The sequence below is a fragment of the Podarcis filfolensis genome (genome assembly GCF_964270895.1).
Source record: "Podarcis filfolensis genome assembly, chromosome: 9".
NCBI classification, from domain to species: Eukaryota; Metazoa; Chordata; class Lepidosauria; order Squamata; family Lacertidae; genus Podarcis; species Podarcis filfolensis.
Genome location: NC_139610.1, coordinates 40377364 through 40399253, shown reverse-complemented (window position 1 = coordinate 40399253; position 21890 = coordinate 40377364). Strand labels below are relative to the sequence as shown.

At 39.8% G+C, this 21890-nt stretch overlaps 2 protein-coding genes across 23 annotated transcripts in view; one reads left to right on the top strand and one right to left on the bottom strand.

Annotated features, from left to right (window-relative positions):
* The window catches only part of ARHGAP10 (Rho GTPase activating protein 10), a 102569-nt gene extending 89538 nt beyond the window's left edge, over nt 1-13031 (top strand). The window contains exons 22-23 of one of the 2 annotated variants that reach the window (XM_083631149.1): nt 781-860; nt 11632-13031. In XM_083631149.1, coding sequence (XP_083487275.1) covers nt 781-860; nt 11632-11885 — 334 coding nt within the window. In that variant the 3' untranslated portion in view covers nt 11886-13031. Of the gene's footprint in view, nt 1-780; nt 861-11626 lie in introns of both variants that reach the window. The other variant, XM_083631150.1, reaches the window with a different exon arrangement.
* Nucleotides 13032-16144: 3113 nt separating this feature from the next.
* The window catches only part of NR3C2 (nuclear receptor subfamily 3 group C member 2), a 132748-nt gene continuing 127002 nt past the window's right edge, over nt 16145-21890 (bottom strand). For all 21 annotated transcript variants that reach the window (XM_083631084.1, XM_083631086.1, XM_083631098.1 and 18 more), the window contains one exon: nt 16145-20297. In XM_083631084.1, the coding sequence (XP_083487210.1) occupies nt 20142-20297 (156 nt within the window). In that variant the 3' untranslated portion in view covers nt 16145-20141. The remainder of the gene's footprint in view (nt 20298-21890) is intronic.

Below are 21890 nucleotides of genomic sequence, written 5' to 3'. Positions count from 1 at the left end.
AAGCCTAGACTAGACTGCCCCATTATGGGCCTTGACTGTGGCTCCCCCCATAATGAGGTAATTGAATCGAACTGGTAGTGGCGAGAGGCAAAGTAATCTCCACTCACTTAAACTAGCATTTTCAATTGTGTCATGCTATCTTGGGCAGAACCTGTTCATGTTGTGTGAAGCAGTTGCATTGTGCATCATCTCTTTGGGTGGAACAGGAGCTATCATGCAGCAGTTGAAGCTGCCATTTTCATCAGGTCCCTCTTTCCCTCTCCCTCAACATTAATTTTGAACAGAACCGCTAGTAATTGTACAGGGAATATGTAATTTCTCCAGTTTTAATAGCCAAATTACTTACTTTAATCTGTTAAGTACCAGTTTTGGTTTATGCCGATCAGCTGCTTTATGTGCAAACCAGAATGTAACTTCCTAACCTAAGGGTAGTAATATGTATTTGAACAGAGATGTAGTAGTAGTTATTGTCCAATAAAACATGTTGTGTTTTTGCATGATTGGAAACATAGACTTTTGCATGCCTTGCAGTATATTTTGTGTTAAATGCAAATTAGCACCATACATAACCTGCATTAGTCAAGTTGTTGATCAGATGGCAGAATAATATATTTCCCATAAAAGGTTTTTGCTGTCTTAGTACATTTGACTATTTGAGCACATAGAACTGCCCCCCATATAGCTGTATGCACAATGTTGTGCAAAATTAAACAATTTTAAGCTTGCAAAAAATGTTTAATGCTGACAAAATCTTTGATATTCTTTCATTGTTGTCACCAGAAAAGCAAGAGCAGTGTATCCATGTGAGGCGGAGCATAGCTCTGAATTATCTTTTCAAATTGGGGCAGTTTTTGAAGATGGTAAGTATTAATAGCTTTCGGGGCCAACTACAATCAAATCTGTTGAACTATAGCTTGCAAAGGAATGGTTTAAACATATATCTCCTGAGATATGGGGGGAAGTACCTGTGCCCTCTTTAAAAAATTGGTGTCATAAGGAAGGCTACTGCCAAATCCAGGGCTGAGGTAGATTCTAGCAAAAACCAAGTCACTATTCATGGTGCGGCAGCAGGAGACAGCTCTGACAGCGACAGAAATATCCATTAGGTGTTCATGCCAACTTCAGTGTCTAAAGGCCAGAGCCTCAGGAGTTTAAAGGTAAAAACTACACAGAGGAATGCTTCACATACAATAGCCACAAGGAGCTGTGAACTGGCTCCTTGTTCATTTAATTCTGCTCTTCAGCTGCTGCTTTAAAGCTGCCACCTGCATGCTTTACCAGAGAACTCAGCTTTAACAGACAGCAGAATCTTCACTGATAAGTTATGACCCAGAACACCTCTGTTCAAAGCCATTGCAGAAATGCCTTCTACACCCTTGCCCTCTCGTATAGAAAAATACCAATTCATTCTTTATTAATAGCTGCCCTCCAAGTCCTGAGAAATGAGAAGGCAAACCATTCCTAGGTTGTTTTACCTGTATCTTTCATTTGTTTATTTAAAATATTAATTACCTTCTCTTCGTTACCAGAGAGGTAATCCAAAAGAGGGTTATAAGCTTTAATAAGAGACAGTGCAATAAAACCTGGCTGAAAAGGAATATCAGTCCATTTAAACCACTAAGATAATTTCTTTAACACTAGAACAATAGGCTCCAGACTAGTGTCTTGCATATGCCCAGGTAGAAAGGTGTACGCTCAACTAGTGCCTAAAATACATGTGGGTTGGTTCTAGCTGGGTTTCAGAAGGGAAAGTGTTCTGAGTCATGCTCCCTCCTCGTCTCCAATAGGAATATAGTTGATGTTGTTCTCAGCCAGCATGGATCCTCAGTTAGAGGGCAAATCAAAAGGGATAACCAACAATCCCTTCACTCATATTTTGAAAGAAAGCATTGAGCTCTCCATTTTAGGTCCATGGGAGCCAATAAAATGCGCTGTTGAAAAAAAGCTTTTTTTATTTTTTAAAAATCATTTTTTAAAGAAGTCATCTAAATATGGCCTGTTTCTCCCATAGTGCTCCCTACTGGCATTTATATATTATCCGAAAAATACAAGTTGGGAAAGTTTCTCATGAACCTAATCTTTTCATCACCCCAAGGCTTGGCAATATATTCTTCTCATTTTTAAAACAGGCTGTGGCGTGTAAAGAATCCAGAAAAGGGGGCACAGAGGAAGGGAGGAAAGGAATAATTTAAACCAGAAATCTGCATCAAGTCCGTTGTTTGAATTTGCAGATATGCATTTAGTTGAACAAGATGTCCCTGGATTCTGCTATTTTTGTTGCAGCGGATAGGGGGAAAATGGACTTTTCCTATCATCTCCTCTTATTTCCCCCCTTTATTCCTATGCACCTGGCCTGAATATTTACTGTTAAGAAAACATGCCTGGTGTAGATGCTTCCTGTCAAAATCTACCTTGCAGCCAGATTGTGTTTGAGTCAAGTGTGATAAAAGAGGAATTAGATAAATATATAGTTCTTCAAAGCTTTCTCTTGAAAGCAAGTTTAAATTTATTGTAAGGGTGGGGATCCTTAGCATATCTGTGAAGAACTCTTCTAGTCAAATCTGAGGACAAGACAGTCTCCTGGAGTACGTGGTTCACAGCACAGGAATTTTCAGGCATGTCACACCTTGTGTTTATTCCTCAAAAGGGGGAAAGCACTAAGATCCTCTCTCTTAGGTCCTGCTGAAAGAAATACTGTAGCAGCATGGGAGTTTCCATGTGTGTCTTTATTCCCAGAACACACTGAAAGCTTCAAACCTGTGGCTCTGAACCACCGCAGCAATGCTTTCCAGATCAGGTAGCTATCGGAGTGCTTCAGAACCAGACAAGCTGCCCAAACTACATGTGCACGTGTCCATAGTAATGTAATGTGAGCACTGCTGTGTAATTTCTGCGATTACTCGAGCTGTGTCTCTGGGTGAAAAAGAAGGAGAAGGGAGACAGCTTTGCTCTCTTGGGCTTCTAAAGCCCGTTTTCTGGACAGGTTCATGGACAGGAGAAGATAACCTTCTTCTTACCTTCAAAAATGGCTTGTCCCAGGTTTTCCTCTCGGACATTCTACGTCAGCTCAACCCAGCAGCCAAGGCTACTAATGAAGCCTGGATAAAAATCAGAGCATATATTGCAGCCCTTCTGCTTGTTCCGCTCAGGGTCTCCTTGAACCCATTCTGTGGTGAGAATTCTTTACTTACATCAAGCTGAAAGTCTAGCCCAGTCTTGGCTGGCTGGAAGCTGTGCTAAGAGCTGCTCTGCTTCTGGACACAGTGTTGATATTTCCATTATAGTAGCTTATAGCCACTGATGAACCAATCCTCGTGTGAATTTGGCAAGTCTTTTTCGGAAGGTGTCTGAACTAGTAGCCACGTCTGGTGGCAATGAATTATTCTGTAGCTTAATTATGCATTGCGTAAAGTACTGCATTTGGTTTCATACAGAACCCTGCAGCCAATCAAGTTTCCTTGTATGGCCCTGTTGTAAGAACTCAGATCACTGAGTATTGCAGGACCTGCACTTTGAAACTTCCCACCTATTCAGATCAAGCAGGCACCTTCAGCGCCTGCTAAAAACATTATTGCTTAGGCAGGCCTCCCCAGATGCTTAGAAAGGTGAGGTAATTTTAATCTGTTTTAGTATTTTAACTTTTGTATGTTTTAAAGTAGGGTTGAAACCCCCCCCCCCCCCGTTTTATTGTTTTATCTTTTTTTTGTAAACCACTTTGAGGATTTTTACATTCAGTGTATATATTTGATGAAGTAATAAGATGGCCCTGGATGATGATGATGTTGATAATGAATGAGTGTGTGTGTGTGTGTGTGTGTGTGTGTGTGTGTCTGTCTGTCTGTCTGTGACTGTCAGAGAGAGAGAGAGAGAGAGAGAGAGAGAGAGAGAGAGAGAGAGAGAATGTTTCCATTTTTCCAAATACAGTACAAGCTACATGATACGGCACAAACCTATAAGAGCACAACAGCAACAAAACAAGAGAAGGGGTTGCTAAAAAAGGAGCGGTAAACAAAATAAAAACCTAATAAATCACGTCCAAGAGTTTTAACGTTACTTTGATTCACTGTATACGCAGTGAGTAGATACCAAGTGCTTATAAACTAGTATTTCACACCTCTTTGTATTCTGCTCACATCAGTTAATTTTTCTCTCAGGGCAATTTCCAAGACATTGGACCACCCATGCACCATTTATAAATTTTGTAAACCTCCTGCATGCCACTCTTTATTCTAGGAGAGGGGACCCTCCAGGTGATGTTAGACTGCAGTTCCCATCAGCCAGCATGATGGGAGTTGTACTCCAACAGCAACTAGAGGGTCCACCACCTCTCAGTTTCAGGGTTTGTCCTAAACTAAAATTTCTTAGGCATGGGGAAGATGCTCCCCAGTCAGTAAATGGACAGCCCCTTTACAGTTTTTCATATTCTCCCCCCCCCCCCCGCGTATGAGCTTCTGTGGCACGGCTTCTCTCCGCATTGCAAAGTTAAGATCAGAAAACTCAGAACCACATATAAGTTCAGGCTGCAGCTATTCCCATATGACCCAAGGCTTCTGATATTCCCTTCACACTATAGGAAAAGGAGATGTGCTCGTAGGGTAATGCGAGAAAGATTCCCATGTGCTCTGTTCTGCGCTGTTGCCAGTTCAGCAACATCCTGTTCTTCTAAGATTTCTTTCCTGGGCGTCTTGGGGCGTGACTCTGGCTCATGGTAGAGCACCTGCTTTGCATGCAGAATTCCTGTGTTCCAATCCCTCATATCTGCAGTTTCAAAAATGAGTGACAAGTGATATGAAATACTTCTGCCAAAACCCTGGAAAGCCACTGCTGCTCAGGGTAGAAAATCTAGACTACATGGATAAATTATCTGACCCTGTTATAAAGTAGCTTACCATGATACCTACACATTGAAGTAACTTACATTGAATGTTACCCCTTTTTTGCTGTTTTAAGCTCTTTACTTTTGCTCGAGATCTTAATATCCTGAATAATTAGGTGTTGTGTTCAAACTTGGCTATCTTACAATTCTTCTCCCTCTAGTCTGGAACAAGTATGATCCTTTGCTCACTTCCCTCCATTGTGAAAACCCATTTATTGCAGATGGTTTCAGCTTTAAAAAGCGCGGTAATTCCAAACACAGTGTAACAGAAGTTTTCATTACTGGAGGGAATGATTAGTTAAGCTCCCATATTTACTAAATCTGTAAAACCATCTTGTTCTCGTTTGCCCTTCAACAGTCCTCTGAATAAGTCACATCTCCTCCATTCCTGATCTCCCTTCCTATCCCCTTGTGCACTTAGACTGCGTACCAGTTCCATGGAATCAATTCAAATTCATCACTCAGTTTAAATTCCCACATGCCTTAATAAGCCCTTAAATGAAGAATTAAGATAATAATACATCATTTCTGCTGCTCTACCAATAACTTTAACTATCAAAGTGACAGTGCATCAATCAAATTGACATACTGTTAGTATCAACCATTAAAATAACTGTTAAATTAGTGTCTGACATGAGGTGCCACTTCCATTAAGGGAAATTTTATATCTTTCTTACCCCTCCCTACCTCCATTTTATTTTTCCTCTTGCCCCCCCCTCCATCTGTATTCCCCTCCCCTTTCTTTTTCATACTTTAAAGTGAGGAACCCTTAAGGTGTGGAATTAAGAGAGTTTCCCCATTTTCGCCTAGCTTCTTTCCCCTTCTGCTTGAACGGGGGTGGGGATAGGGGGCTCAGATGTAGGCTGGACTTGCCTCAAAGTGAAAAAGTGAATGGCAGAGGCTGGATACAGCAGCAGATCCAGAATCTGCTGACTGGACCTCAGAGCTGTTGGTTCAGCCTGATGCTGCAGAAGGCAAATAGCAGGCCAGGGCACTGGACAGCCTTTCAGCAACTGATTAATGGTTTTTCCCAAGCAATTTTTTCCCCAAGGACAAAACTGCTGATTCAAAGCTTACAGTATCGCTCTTGCTTGCTTCCTTCCTAACCTGTTTTTACCTGCTATTCTGCCTCTTTAAAGAAGAGGCTCCCATCTATGCATGCTTGTAGAGCAGGGGTGGGGAACATTTTTTTCCTCCTGAAAGCCACATTCCCTTCTGAGCAGTGAGCAGAGTTCCAAGCAGCATATGCACAAGTGGGCAGAACCCATGTCTGGGAAGCTCAAGCTCCTTACAGGGTCTCCCAGTGCCCATCTGCATAGCTGGCACTCGGTTTTAATGCATTGTGCATACATATGCAATGTTTAAAACAGAACCATCCACAATAATGGTGGCACCACATATAAAGTGGAGTCTGTAGTGGTGAAGGGAATGCAAGAAAGATCATTGCTATCCTTTCTAGCTACAGACACTTCTAAACATTGTCAAAATACTTTTAAAAGCAGCTTCTCTTCATTCATGGGTTTCTGAAAGGGGTGGAAGAACTGAGACATCTAAAAAAATATCTGCCATGATTATGTGACTCTGGCTATAGGTGCCCGTAGTCCTTAGCTTCTTGGTAATCTGAAACCAAATGAGGTGAAAGTCTATTGGAACTCTCTCACACATGCTAGATATTGAAACTATAAGGATTGTTTTATTAGGGTGCAAAATTGGTACCTTTTGTGACGAGAACTGTTTTTTGGGGTGGAAACCGCCGCCTGTTATTCAAACATACTCTACTTCCTGTGGCCTCTGTACCAGTGGAAGCTACAACAAAGACATGGCATATGTATCTTTAAATTTCCTAAGAAATGAATAGCATGCATTCCTTCTTACCTCAAGTAGCTACTGTCATCATTGCAGGGTACTACAAAAAAAAAGAGGGAATTACCTCTTTGGTTGGCAGTTACTTTAAGATAGTTTCTGGGGAACAATTACCTGAGAGGATCTAATAAGAGTTGTTCTTAACACCTTTTCCACTTTTTGTCTGGGAGCAAGGGGAAAAAAGCCAATGTGACAATGAGGTAACAGATAACTTAGTGAGAGTCTGGGCATGTCATTAATTATCATGTGCATCTGCGAGCTAAGTTGCCCATGCAGTTTTAACCTGGGCAATGGAGGCAGAGGAGATTTAATCCAAGCACTACTGGCTGGTGCAGTATTCCACACAGTGCCAAGAGCAAAGGATGCCCTCAAGATAGCTTCCCTTTCATGTGCCATGAGGTGTCCACTTCATTGCAGCTACTGCTGTCATAACTCTTTCACCACCATACAAGTTGTACATGCATGTGATGTGATGTGCTATGGTGCATTGTTAGCTAAAAGAAAGTCTCCGGTTCTATCGGTGTCACCCCCACTTAGAATAGCCTCAGAGTAACTTCCTTGAGAGACTAAAGGAAATGTGGCCCTCCAGACCCCTCTATCTGTTCCTTGAGACTCTACTCCACACACACCCAGATCTCACCCTGCCCTGCTCCACACTCTCCTCTAGTACTTTGGAAGGTGGGGTACGTGCAGCTTCTGATGGGAATGTTGCCTGCTGCACAGAGTTAAGAGAGACATTCATAGCTCAGCCACTTTTGCTTCTGGCCTCACCCACTATTGGCATGTGGCCCCAGGTTGTCCATGAAGGAATGGATTTGGGAAAGGGTCCTCACCACTGGGGTCAAGAAAGTAGATAGATGTCAGTCAGCTGGCTCACACACATGCTCCCTTGTGAGACTTTTGGAGTATGCAACATGGGAGAAGCAAATCTAAGGAATACTAGAATGGTGTGGGTAAGAGTGAGCATGGCAGGGGGAGAGAATGGGCATGTGTGGTGTGTATGAATGAAAGGTGACTTCGTCTCCCTGCACCACAACTGCTTTCTCTGTGATAAATATAGGGTTGATATTTATAGATTTAAAAATATACTGCCAGGAAATAGTACAGCTCACTGAAGTGAAAGGACATATTTATCTTCCCTCTGCAAATCAAAACTACACATGAAGGCAATTTGTATTTGTTTAAAAATATGTCAGTTTTGAGGGAAAGGCTGTATGTCTTAGTGAGTAGATTTTCTTTATCATGGTTAGCTGAAGGAAGATTGTTAAAACTTATATAATTATAGCTACAGAGGAGCTGATTTGTCGTGTAAGCTAAAGTGGCGCAGTCCTAAAACCATGTATTCCAGAGAGATCCCACAGACATCAAGCAGGATTATACCCTGCTCGTTTTGAAATTACTCCTGTGCCACCAATTTTAGTGGGACTAAAATAGCTTAAGTGATTCAAATGGAAGCCTAATAGACTCTGTGCAGTGCAAAGACATTTCAGTTAATGCGGCAGAAATTATGCATATAATTTGTTGCATACAGGCAGCCCCAATGCAGAAGTGTCCGCATAAGCTCATTGTTTTCAGTCTGTACAACCACAGTCTCTCACATTTTAGTCTTTATGTTGTATGAATAAAGCTGTATTTATAAAAGAGTCCAATTCTATTGTCATTAGCCAGATATAGTGCAGAAGAGATGCCTCATATAGGTTTGGGGTAGAGACAGATCTGTTGGGAGAACTGAGAACTGATTCTGAGAAAGTTATCATCCAAGTTGAATGTGCCATGTTCAGAATTGCCTAAAATGGACCAGTAGGCATCCAAGCAAACTCTACAGTAGCAAGCTCTAGTCGGCATTAGTGATTCCCTAGCTCTCTTCCCTCACTAAAACTCAGTCTTAGTATGCGGAACTGAACTGAATGCATGCATACTCTCACCCTGGTCACCTATACCTCCTTCTGTTTCCTGTCTATTGCCTCCCCAGTTTCAAATTTTGGTATGTTGGCATCTTACCGTAGAGACCTCTTTTTGATAGTCACTCTGTTAAGTACTATGCCCCTGGTGGTACTAGATTCAGGCAGGTAGCTGTGTTGGTCTGACGCAGTCGGAAAAAATTGTCCAGTAGCACCTTAGAGACCAACTAAGTTCTGAGTATCAGCTTTCGTGTGCATGCACACTTCTTCAGAAAGCTTATACCCAGAACAAACCTGGTGGTACTGTTAAACATTGATAATAGGTTCAACAGGTATGAAATGATCTGGTATAGCTTTCTTGAGTTTAAATTTACTTCTGTGGACAAGAACTATTGAAGATGAGCAGATGTTGTATCTTCCATGATGAAGAAGTATTTAAACTCTGAGATTCAGATGATGGCTAATTCACAAGGCCTCTCTTTCACATCTATGATGGCCTTTTCCTGGGGAACAAGAGCATTCTGCTCTGCAGCTGAGGACCAGTAGGGACAGGGGTGGCGCTATGGTCTAAACCACTGAGCCTAGGACTTGCCCATCAGAAGGTTGGCAGTTCGAATCCCCGCGACGGGGTGAGCTCCTGTTGTTCGGTCCCAGCTCCTGCCAACCTAGCAGTTCGAAAGCACGTCAAAGTGCAAGTAGATAAATAGGTACCGCTCCGGCAGGAAGATAAACAGCGTTTCCATGCGCTGCTCTGGTTTCGCCAGAAGCAGCTTAGTCATGCTGGCCACATGACCCGGAAAAAATGTCTGTGGACAAACGTCAGCTCCCTCGGCCAGTAAAGCGAAATGAATGCTGCAACCCCAGAGTCATTCGCGACTGGACTTAACTGTCAGGGGTCCTCTACCTTTACCTTTTTATGTCACCAGTGCAAGCATTTTCAGCCATGCAGTGAACCGGGACATGTCTCAATGGCTTCACCACCGCATACATTTTCCAATCTTAGTGCTAAGACAAAAGCACTACATGTGGGTAAAAAAAGCTGTTTTTTTCCTTCTTTCTTTCAAAATTAAATGGCCAGATGAACTGTAAACAATGTTGGTATATCCATTTCCATCAGTTTGATCCATCGCCCTGTCACTGACAAGACTCCTGTGAGCTTTATAATGCAAAATAAAGGCTGCTTAGTATGGATAAAATAGGGCCAATTATAATTTAACCTTTAAGATAATTGCTGGCAGAAGTAGTCTGTCTAATATGTTTGTATCCCGATTAATGTGTATTCACCTGTACTGTCTCGGCAATCTTAATATGTATGTCGTCGTGTGTCAGCTGCTGTGAAGGAACTTTTTAGAGACCCAATTGCGGGGATGTGGAATCAGTCCATTTAAAACGTGTGCTTACCCTATGCAGTGAAAATTACAAGGGGTAAATGTTATGCCAATTATAGGTTTTTTTAATCTTCCATTTGAGAGTGGTATTTTTCTTAGTATTCCTTTTGATATTCAAAACTTTCCATTGAGTTATGTTGTCCTCCTCCCCCCACCCCACCCCCAAAGGAGCATCAGTGTAAACATATATTTTGTGATTTTGAAGCTGTATGCATCAAACATTTGTAAAGACTTTGGTGCACCTTGCCAGGTGGGAGTGATAATGGCTTCACTATCCTCCTACAAGCCGTTTGTAGTAGGTATCCAGTTACTGCAGTGTTTGCTGTGCTACCTATGGATTTGCACTGGTATTATTTGCAAAACTCTTAGTAACTTAATGTGTGGGATTAGAAAAAGTGGAGGCCAGCCCCAAAGATCTTTGGGAGAACCAGTGAGTTCCTGGGTGGACAAAGGGTTCCTGTTTGATTCAGTATTAAAAACAAGTCCATTTGAACATTCCTATGGCATCCCCGGTATTACTGAGAATGAAGGAATATTTATTTATTTAGGTGCCTCCTGCATGGGGAAATGCTTCCCCAGTCACTTCAAGCAATTGTGGAGCAATGTAGGGACAGGTTGGGCAAAAGATTCCTTACCTTGCAGGGGGCTGGACTAGATGACCCTCATGGACCCTTCCAACTCTACAATTATGTGAAAAGATAAATAAAGAAAATTCATCCTGTGTGTGCGCTTAAATTTACTTTCCCCACATGTAATATATTCAGGGCTCATGTGTTTCAGTATTCTGCACAAACGCAGAACTGAACAGCCTCAGAATATCATACTTAAAAAAATACAAATCTCTCCCTTTTGCCTGCAAAAATAGACTTGAAAGTGGAGGTAAAATCTCTCTCCTACCTCGCTAACTTTTTAAAGATATCCGCAATCATTTCTTCTCCCAAATACTGAAATTTCTTTAAATTGCCTGTTACAAGGTTTCATCGTCGGACTGGCTATTCTTGTGATCTGTTAGAAAACAAAAGACAGTGCCAATCTTACGTTAATAAGTTGGTGAAGCTTGTTGGGGGGGGCATTTTTGAGACCCACATTCCTACTTCTGTATCTCTAATAAGCCTTTAAAGGCAGTCTTACCTCTTTGCTCTGCTTGGAGTTTCATCTTCAAATAGAATAGTATTAAATGGTACAAGTTCTTGTGTCTTTCCTTGCTGATGGTGGAGAAACATCAGAATGGGGTGGGGAACGCTGAGCAAATGATGGGTAGGGAAACACTGAAGCAGCCCTTTTGCTCCTACTGATCACCAGATCCTCTGCTCAAGATTCCACCCTCCTTAAAGTACAGTCACTGAAGGGGGGGGGGGAATCTATCATGAAAAAGACTCATGCAAGTGTTTGGCCCTCATACAAGTCTGTAATTAAATGAGCAGTAGTTCTGGGAAAAATAGAGACTCAAAAGACTCCCTCTGTCTGTTTGTGATTGTGAGTAAAAGAGTTTCATGGACTTAAGCTGTATCGTTGACTTCCAGCTGTACAATTCTGTGACTTCTGTCATAAATAGTGGATTAATAGCAGTGTGTCTGTTTTCTCCCCTCTTTCAACAGTGCAGTTTTCACGGGAACCCGGCTGGCTAGAAGGAACACTAAATGGGAAGAGAGGACTCATTCCCCAAAACTATGTCCAGTTTTTTTAGTTTTCTTCGTTGAATGCCTGGAAGGTGTACATGGTATCCATGGATTTTATGATTCAGTTGCTTCTCTTTGGCTTCACCCATTTTTAATCAGTTCAGGACCTGACAATGAGATGGAAGACCTTCATCTGTATAAAGACTTAATATTTTGCCAAACAGGAATTGAGCAGTAATTTTATATGGGGAGGGGAAAGGGTGGGTAATTTTAAAAATAGTACTTTAGGTTTGTAAAGAATCATAATTATACATATGTATGTTTGTAAGATGAATGTTAAATCAAAAAAAGACTTGATTGTGCAGTATTTACTTTTACTCTTAACGATCTGAGACATTTGAATCTTTTCTGGTTCCAACCCAGTCCCCAGCCAGCCTGACATACCCACCTTATTGAAAAAGTTGGGGAAATGTTGGTAGTTCAGTGTAAGCTGGTATCTTTGTGAGGGTTACAGCAGGCTACTACAGTGTTAATTGTCAATTTAGTTTTCCCTTATTTTGAAAGGGAGAAATTTAGCTGGTGGAAGCATCATTAATTTACACTCACAGGAAGGAAGAATAAAATACAGCTTTCAAATGTCCACAGTGGTGCAGATAAATTTATACAAATTATATGGCTTCACTTATTATATATTTTAAAGGCACATATATGATCCTCTGAGTTCTGTAGGTTTCCTCCTACCGTCAACTTATTGGAATCAGGACATCTTGTTCTCTATTAATGCTGTGGAAAGTATGTTTACTGTTTTGATAATCTGTTGACGGAAGTTCACTTTTACATAGGCTCAGACTAGTAGTAGCATGCTGTTACTTTTTTCTTTCCCTTGAGACAAGTCCCAAGACTGACATAGAGGATTGTAAAGAGAACTGCTTAACTCTTCTCCTACAACTATTTTCCACCACCACCCCACCACCCAGAAACCCTCCACCCTTCGTCTTCAAGCAGCTGGGTGGAGGCGATTTTTTTTACCAGGAAAAAAAAACCTGAAAGGGAAAGATTTAAGGAACCTGCTCCCCACAAGGCTGCTTTTGGATTTATTTATTTTTTTAAGTTTGATACACTTGACTACGTATCACATCTACTTTGAGTCTTAGTTGTCCATGTAACTTTGCGTACAATCAGGGATAATTTATGCACTGCTTATTTCCAACAGAATAATGGAAAGGCTCTTCAACTGCCAGTTTCACATCACAGTTAATGTGAAAAGAAAGAAGCTTCACTTTACTGCAATATACTGTTCATTCATGATTGTAAGTTTTCACATGTATTATTAATTTGCTATGGCCAGAGTTGTTTAAATACAACACTTTTTTTTTTATAAAAAGGATTTGTTTTCTTCTGCCTCCGGGTTTGATAGAGAGACGATGGAACTACTTAAACAGAAGTATTCAGATTATGCTTCCTATATCCAAACACATCCCTTTGCTTGCCATGTAATTGATGACTCTCAGCCCAAAGTGCAAATTTGTGAAAAGTGTCAGGTCTGAATTGACTTTAAATTATATGGCTAACAATTATATTGTTAGTAAATATTTCTGGGCTACAGTCCACTTCACCGATAATTGTCTAATAAATTTGTTAGCCTCTAGAGTGCCACAAGACTCTTTAAGTCTTTTGCAGCAAAAACAATAAATAGGTGATCCCTCTATTAACTGTTTTAATAGGGTGTCAGATGAGGAACAGAAAGTGTCAGAAAGCCCAATCCCTGATTTCCCCCCTTAAAAATACTTGCATTAAATGTTTTAAAGGCCTTGGTCCCAGTCAACAGATTCCCGATTATACCAGGAAGCTGCCTGATGGCAGACCAGCCTAAGAAAGGGCCCCTGTCATCAGTTTTGACAAGGGTTTTCATGTGTTTGGGACAATTCACTTACCAACTTAAGCAGAGCAGCTATGGGTCCTAATTCAGTAACTGTTGCTATGTGTACATCCCGGAATGTTTTTTTTTAGCATTGTGGTGGTATGCTTTTGCACACACATGACCTGATAGAGCAAAGAAAGCTACAAGTAGAAGAAACTTACAGCTGCTGAGGAAATCCTACCCACCCCAAATGACAATCATTTTTATTCTGAAAAACAACAGAGACAGAGCCCCATTAGATCTGTTTGGCCTTCCATATACCTTGCTTACCAGATACGTATTTGTGGGAATTTCACTCCTAAACCAAAATTGGTTCACGTAGGCTGTATATCAGCCATCCCCAAACTCGGACCTCCAGATATTTTGGGACTACAACTCCCATCATCCCTAGCTAACAGGACCAGTGGTCAGGCAGGATGGGAATTGAAGTCCCAAAACAGCTGGAGGGCCGAGTTTGGGGGTGCCTGCTGTATATCTTACTGGCAGGGATTTTAATGAAATGACTTAATCAACTGTTAATCTGCTTTAAAAGTACACCTACTCCTAAATAAATAGACAGTAAATATTTTACCTGTGCAAACTCCCTAACTAATGGCAAAAAATAATAATCTTTTAAAAGACCTTTGTCTACTTAAAGTTTGATTTAAAAAACACTTCACAGTTACTATACTTTCAGATTATTTTCTTTAATGAGCTTTAACTGACAATCATTGTCTGTTCTTTTGCCCAGAACTATAAGGCCCTCAGAGTGTTCACAAATCATTTCCAGATGGTGCAGTTGTGATCCAATGTACTTCTGCCTCCCTGGTCCAACTGGAACTCTCCCAGGCTGTGGGGCATTAATATACTTCTTTGTGTCTGAGGCTATAATCTTTGCCAGATAGCTTTAAGGTGATTCTACTTGGGAGATCATCAAGCAGTTAGGAAATGTGACCGAAAACAGTGCAGATGCTTGCGGAGTAATGTAATGGAAATCAGATTCTCTTCTTTTCCAACTGTTACAAGGGCACGGTGGGGGGAAGAGAGTGAGGCACACGTTATGGATGTAAGTCATTTCACTCTTTCTCACTACTGCTGTAAAGAATGTGCATAGCATAAACAGACTTGTACCTTATGGCCTAGCCCTGAGCGTTCAGTGCAACCATGAAAGGTGCCATTTCCAGAATTTCTGCATGTTGAGAGTGACCTCTGCATGGAGAAGAAGCCTGAACATCTTCCAGAGTCGCAGTGGGATTGGATGTGGGGAGCTGTCAGCAAGCATCCTGCTGCTCCATACAATCGTATGTATGTGGGGCAGAAGTCGGGTGCTGATTTGAAGGGGAACGTGGAAAGTCGAGATAATAGACAACATTTTGGTGCCAACTTACTGCTTGGTCATGCTACTTTGTGACTGTGCATAAACAACTAGGCTGAAATTATAGAGGGAGAGAGAGAGGCAGGCATAGGTGATTCTTAAGTGTTTTAGGGAGGATATGTATATGTGCAGACGAAACAATCAGACTGGAACAGTTTTGGTTCCGACTTTTACTTTTGCCACCCAAAGACTGGTGGTTAACTTTGGGGGGGGGGATGTGCATTTTGCCAGCATGAATTAAAAAACCAGCTGAGCCCTGTATTCTTGATTTGCGAAGTGAGGCTCTGGTATTACACGGAGAGGTTGCATGGTTATATTGCCACTTTCTGACAAGATGGTGGTCACATAGAAACTCTCCATGCCAGGTCAAAGAACATCACCCATTCAACCAATTAATGGCTTCTGTGCTGGGACTACACTGAAGTCTTTCTCCCGCTTTGTCCCCATGATAAAGATTGTGGGTAGCTTGACCTTCAGTATTATCTGCAAAGGCAGAATGCTTCCTTAGTATTCCAGTGAATATTATTTTAGAAACATGGTCCAATTTTCTCTTAAACCAATTGGTGTGTAAATTATGATAATTACTTATATCCAGAAGGTCAAAAAAGTAGCAGCCAGCTTTGGAGAAGTCTGTTCCCAGCAGTATATGTATAAAATGGTTCAGGTGTTCAGAGAAACGCTCATGGTGCTTTTTCTTTCAGCTTTGGGCATTCGTTTGCACCAGGCATGGTTTAAACATCTTTGCCAAGTTGCCCCACACAAAGGTTCTGTGAAAGGCATCCCTTTCAGTGTTCCCCTACGTTTGTGTCATAAAACGTTCCTATCTCCAGCCCACACTGGCAATCGTGTCCTTTTCCAATGGGAAATCCAGCAATGGGCTCCCTTCAAAAGCCATCTGCCATGTGGTGCTAAATTAAGGATACAACCCTAATGCTCCAATACTGGCTTCTTGGAGCCAAATTGCCCTTAGCTGCCTCATCCTAATAAGTTTACTTGGATGTTAAGGGCAATTTGTGCCAGTCTACAATATCAGGGAGATTACCTGAATGGTGAAGCCCAGGTGAAGCAACTTGCACCATCAAAGCCCTTGTTACTACGAAGGCAGGTGTTGCAAATAAGACTTAAAAAAACTGCATAATGTATCTAATTTCACTCAAGGGCATTTCCCCAAAGAAACAGATGCATCTTCAGGTGAGTGTGGTTGATATCAAAGCGCAAGGAATACCGGGAATCACACCATTTTAATTTGTGTATATTTATACAACTTATAAAAAATTAGGTACTTAAAGACATTAACATAAAGGCCAAACAGTAATCTTCTATTTATTCAAAAAGTTTAAACATACAGAAGCAAGCCCCTAATTGTTAATGCATTATTATGCATAGATGTCGTTTTACACCATAGTTGCTGCCTGCTCTATATTTTTCATCTAGCATTATATAATCAGGACACAATCTGCCAAGAACTTCTTCTGCACAAGTGCAAAGTTCCCAGAGGAATGTGCTCTTCAACTCCATGAACTCTGAAACATAACTGAGAATCCTGGCATTATAACTGCTGCCTATCAGGTTATTCACCTGCCAGATGAAATTGCACCCTCCTGCGCTCTCTCTCTCTTTCTCTCTCTCTCTCTCTCTCTCTCTTTCTCCCCCCTCGCCCTCTATAAAAAAGTCACATCTTTAATAGACAATCAAAAGTGCATTAAATGTAGAATGGGTTAAATTCATAAAGGTTTTTTTTTTTAAGTCAGTGAAAATACCACCCTGTGAATTAGATTTTTGCATTATTGATTATAAAGTATATTTTATTAAGATGTTGATATTGCAAGCTTTTAGTCCTTTTTCTCTTTTGTTCTGTGCAACAAAATGGTTACACACTGCAATGCAATGTTATTCTTGAAATACCCACTGCAGTAAATTAAAACTATTTTACATTTTTTACTTAAGAATACAATATTCTTGCTGTATATTTTCAGTCATTCATAGCCACAAAATCATTACACTCGATCAACACAATTTATCATTTTGACATTTTGAAGTTAACTTTTATCTTATTTTGCAGGAGACAGATGCCTGTTTCATTCTAAAGTACAATGTACTCCTGATTCCTTCCTTTTTTCATTTTTCATTTTTATTATTTCTAAGCAATAATCAATGGTTTCATAAACAGGTGATTAAAGTAAAGGATTTATTATAATCTGCTTACAATTGTTTGCAAAGACAGACATATATTTTGCATAAAGATATAAACTGTTTTTAAAACTAATGTAGTGTTTTACTTATGACATTTCTGTGAATTATGAATTGTACCAAACCAAGATTATATGCAATAAGGTACAAAAAATAATAGCAATCAGACAACAACGTGAATTGGGACAGACATCTAACAGTGGATTTTTTAAAAAAAGAATATGGCTTTAATATTTTAATTAGGCAAAGTTACTTAGTGATAAAAAAAGATTCAGTAACTTTGTTAATAAAAAAATGCAGCACCATACTGCGTTTACCACAAACCTGAATAATTTGAAATTCCAATTTCAGTATGGTTTTTAAAAAAACGGTAAATGAAAGGGAGATTTGTGACCACTTCTTCAATATAAACAACCAGTCTGCATGCGGTGTATTTTTATCACTTTAGAAGAGCAGCTTTCATATTGCTGTGCAGATCAAAGGAGCTGATTTATGAATTAGATTTCTAAAACTGCAAATAATATATGCATGTGTAAATTGACTCTTTCTGAGTGTACCTTAACAGATTTCCCATTCAATGAGACATGTGACTTAAAAATAGTAGTAGTAATGTTTGCATCCTGTTTATGAGATGCAAACATTCAAATTTCTGAATCTAATGCACACTTGATTATTGAGAGTTTGCGGGCAGGATACAAAGAGACTTTGTAAGGAAACTTTGGGCTTCTTTTTCTTCTCTCTGTGCCACATAGAAAACCACTTTGAAACTGAGGGCACTTTCAAAAGCAACTTATGATACATCATTGGAATCTGGTGTTCAGCTGGGGGAGGGAAAATCCCACTGGGCAATGCCTACTTGGAGGTCTTTGGATCCCAGACTTTGTTAAGGTTTCTTTTATTTTCACAAACTTTACCTAGACACAAGTTTACCAGAAGTATAACTCTGACAATTATTCTCTTTACATTTGTATTTAATATCAATGGTCATAGGAAATGTTGCTATAATGCAGCCTCCAATGTTTAAATTATTTATAAAATGTATAATGTTGATCACCCCAAGAAAGATACATTTTTCATCATCTCAGTTCATAAAGTAAGTCTTGAGAGAAATCCAGATTAAAGGCTCATGCCTAAAGTTGTTAGCTATGTTTTAGCACTGATTTGTAAAAGTGTTATGGTATTAATATTAAGTTACTAACTAGTTGAGCAGTAATTCTAAACATAGTTACAAGGAAATAATTTGTACTAAAAGTCAGTAGCACATAATTCCAAATAAGTAGGTTTATGATCTAGGATAAAACACACACCCCAGTCCAAATTTGTCAATAGCGTATCTTCTTTCACATAATTATATCATTCCAGAATTTTACCTAGTATGTGGGTTGAAATTTATTTTCTCACATTTTTAGCCCCATTTTTTTGTAGTTTATGTACATTCCAGATTGAAAAGGAGAAGCATAAAAACCAAAACCCCACTATTATTATTTAGCTCTCCCTTTTAGCCACAACTTTGTTACAATATTAGACACCCAAACTGTCCCACTGAAATCAAGGAGTGCAATCCTATGCATGTCTGCTCAAAGGTAAGTCCCAGATAAGTGTGTATAGGATTTCAGCCTAGCTGTGTGTTGAGTTGCCGCCTTGGAAATAAAACAGATTGGCAGGCAGAATCTCACCTTGTCCCAGGACTGACGAGCCTTTGAGGAGACTCTAGGCGCAACCCAATAGGATACTGTCCTCAGGAAGCTGTACTGAAATGTATGAAGTACTGTGTGCTTCCACATCTTCATTCACTTCAGCGAGACAATTTCTTAGTGGGTTGTGCCCTTTGGAGTCTATCTTGGTAGATGTGAAATGTGCAGATAGCTGCAAACACAGCTAGCTAGAGGCATGGAGCAGAACTCTTGTGTGCTAGAGTCATGTAAAAAGCAGACAGATACTATGGATGAAAATGGACAGAAAAGAAGTGCAACTGAAAATGGCTATGGGTGGTTATTTACAGCAGACACTGTCAGATGGTAAATTAGATATGATGCTAAAAAGGCACAGCTTTCCCTTTCTGAAATACACTGTAAACGGTTCATTATGCATGCAGAACAATTCACTTTACAAAAAAAATTACCTTGTGTTTAGACAAAAAGAGTAATTAAATAGTCTCCAGCAAAATAGAATTCTTCCAAAAATACTTTCCCATTCATCCTATTAACCATTAAAGATTTTTAGGTCTCATTTACAAAAGTTCCTTATACCATTTTTTCCAGGTCCTTCAATTTATACATACAGCAATGTACAATACAGCAAAAGACTGCGAAAAATTATTGGTAAAGCCAGCACAATAGATACTAGAAATCGAAACCGAGGCATTTGTTTTAACATCTTATCCTTTCAAGTTAAATAATAAATGAACACTTAACACAGTGTAGATCATCTGTGATGGATAATATGGGATAACAAATGCCGCAGGTTAATATACCAAGATTATTCCACACCAAATGCTCCATTATTTATTTTACACATCCAGGGATTTGTGTGTGTGTGTGTGTGTGTGTGTGTGTGTGTGTGTGTGTATAGTACAATTATTAATGCCCCATATTGACTTTGTTTTATGTGCAAACCAACAGTAAGCTTTTCAAAAGTTCATATTAGTCCTTGAACCCTTTTTAAAACAAGCAAACAATACCAGAAACTACATGGCATATTTAAAATGTTCATCTCTTAAAATATCAAAATCAAAGAGTTATTTGACTAGATATGGCTTTTCATCCAGAGGAACAGGAACATATTTTTTTTCTCTCCTAAATGTTGGGTTATTGGGGGAAGATGCATCTTGACGACTTTGCTCGTCTAGTTCACATAAGCTGCTTTCCATCCTCCAAACCCTGGCTATGGTTTTCAGACTATTTAGAGACCATTGAACAATTTTGTATAGCATGTTTTAAATGTTGGCTTCTTGGGTCCTTCATGGGTGTGGAATAGCACAGGGAAACTTAAGGCAAAGTTTTTTTTCTCTCCATTAAGACATTTTTCTGTCACTTCCTGTGGAAGTAGAGGGGCTTGGCATTCCCAGATTCCACCTTGGGCAACTGGTCACTGATGATTTCTACCAGCATGGCTGGAAACTCCACTTTCAGAGCTTGAGACTCTCGGAAGGTGTAGAAACAGAATTCCAACAAATCGCTAACAAGCTGAAATGCAACAGGGGAAAAGGGTCAGGAATGGCGCGCATTGAAATTGATGTAGAAAGTCTTCATGATGCAAAAACAAACAGCGTTAAGAAACAATTTTCCTTAATAGAATAGGTATAGGACAAAGACCAGTAAGTAAGCTCCCCACCCACCACTCATATGTGGATGTGCTAGTAAAGAGTAGTTCGAAGTCAGAGAAATTTCATTCCAATTAATTCCCACAGAAATCAATGGGATCTAAGCAGGGTTTGCTCTGGTTTATGGCAAATGAATACTTGTTTCAGTCTTGTAAATACCTGCCCCCACCCCCAGTGCCTCTGTTGTGTATGTAAAACAAATGGAGCCTTTGGTTACAGAATAGCTCCTTTTTTTCAAACTGCTGCTTTTCTGACTATGACTTTATTGGAGAGCTCCCATCATCAGCAACCACAGTTTATTCTATACTTCTGATTAGGGCTGTTCACAACATAAAAAATAAGAACAAACCAAACCAGACATGCCTCTGAATATAAAGCCAGATTCTCAATAACACCTTTTCTTCCTGAACAATGTTTTATGCACACTGGCAAAAGAGCACACGTAGGAACTATGTTGCTAAGACCACATGGGGCTGTCTACTAAGAAGAAGAGATTTCTAAAAGGAGTCCTATGATCAGACTTTTGGAGCCCAGTTTGTCCTCTCTGGTAGGAGAAGGGATTTGTTGCTTTGTGCATGTCCCACCTTCATTTTTAGAAGTTGCTCATTTATTCTGAGCCTGCTTTTTGGGTCTGGAAGTTTGGCTGATGGACAGTTTTGAATAGATGCAGGTTTCTTTACCATAAAATCCTATTTATTTTTATTTTACTTTCTCTTTATTCTCTTGTGCGACTCAAATCTTGCAATTCCAATTTTAAACATCCTCCCTTTATTTTTTACATAAACCTATTTACCATTTGGACGATGCTGAAGCCTTTACACTAGATCCTGAGTTCATCGTTCTCAACTTTGCCCCAGGTCCAAAAAAAAAAAAAGTTTCTTTTATCCCTTCTGGGATTGGTAGCTAAACCCCACCCACCCCTTAATCTTTAGGTTGAACTGTTGTAAGGCTAGGGATTTAGTAAGCTTTTAACTAGTTTGAACAGGTGGAAGGTTATGAGCAAGCAATTAAGGGCTTAGTATTATATATGCTTTACTGGTAGCTGATGGGGTAATTATTTTTATTTGCCCATCTAATATTTTCCATTTATAAATTGATTTGTACATTCTTTTTATTCTTATCTGACTTTGATCCCTTTCTGATTACCACCGCTAGCTCACTGGAGCAAACTAAATGGAGTGAAAATTTTCAATAATAATTTGTGTCTTATCAATTCAGCTTTGTTTATTAGATTTTAAGACCAGTCAGAAATTCTAATGATTCCAATGAGAGAGAGAGAGAGATTTTGTTATTTTGGTGGAAGACGAACTCCCTAGTCTTATCAATAGAAATAACAATTGTGCAATGCAATTAACTCAATGTGGTCACTGTGGTTTTCATTGTTCCAGGGCTGGATTTCAGGCTTAGAATCTCCAAACAAAAGCCATCATTTTAATGCATTTTCTTTTCATTAAGC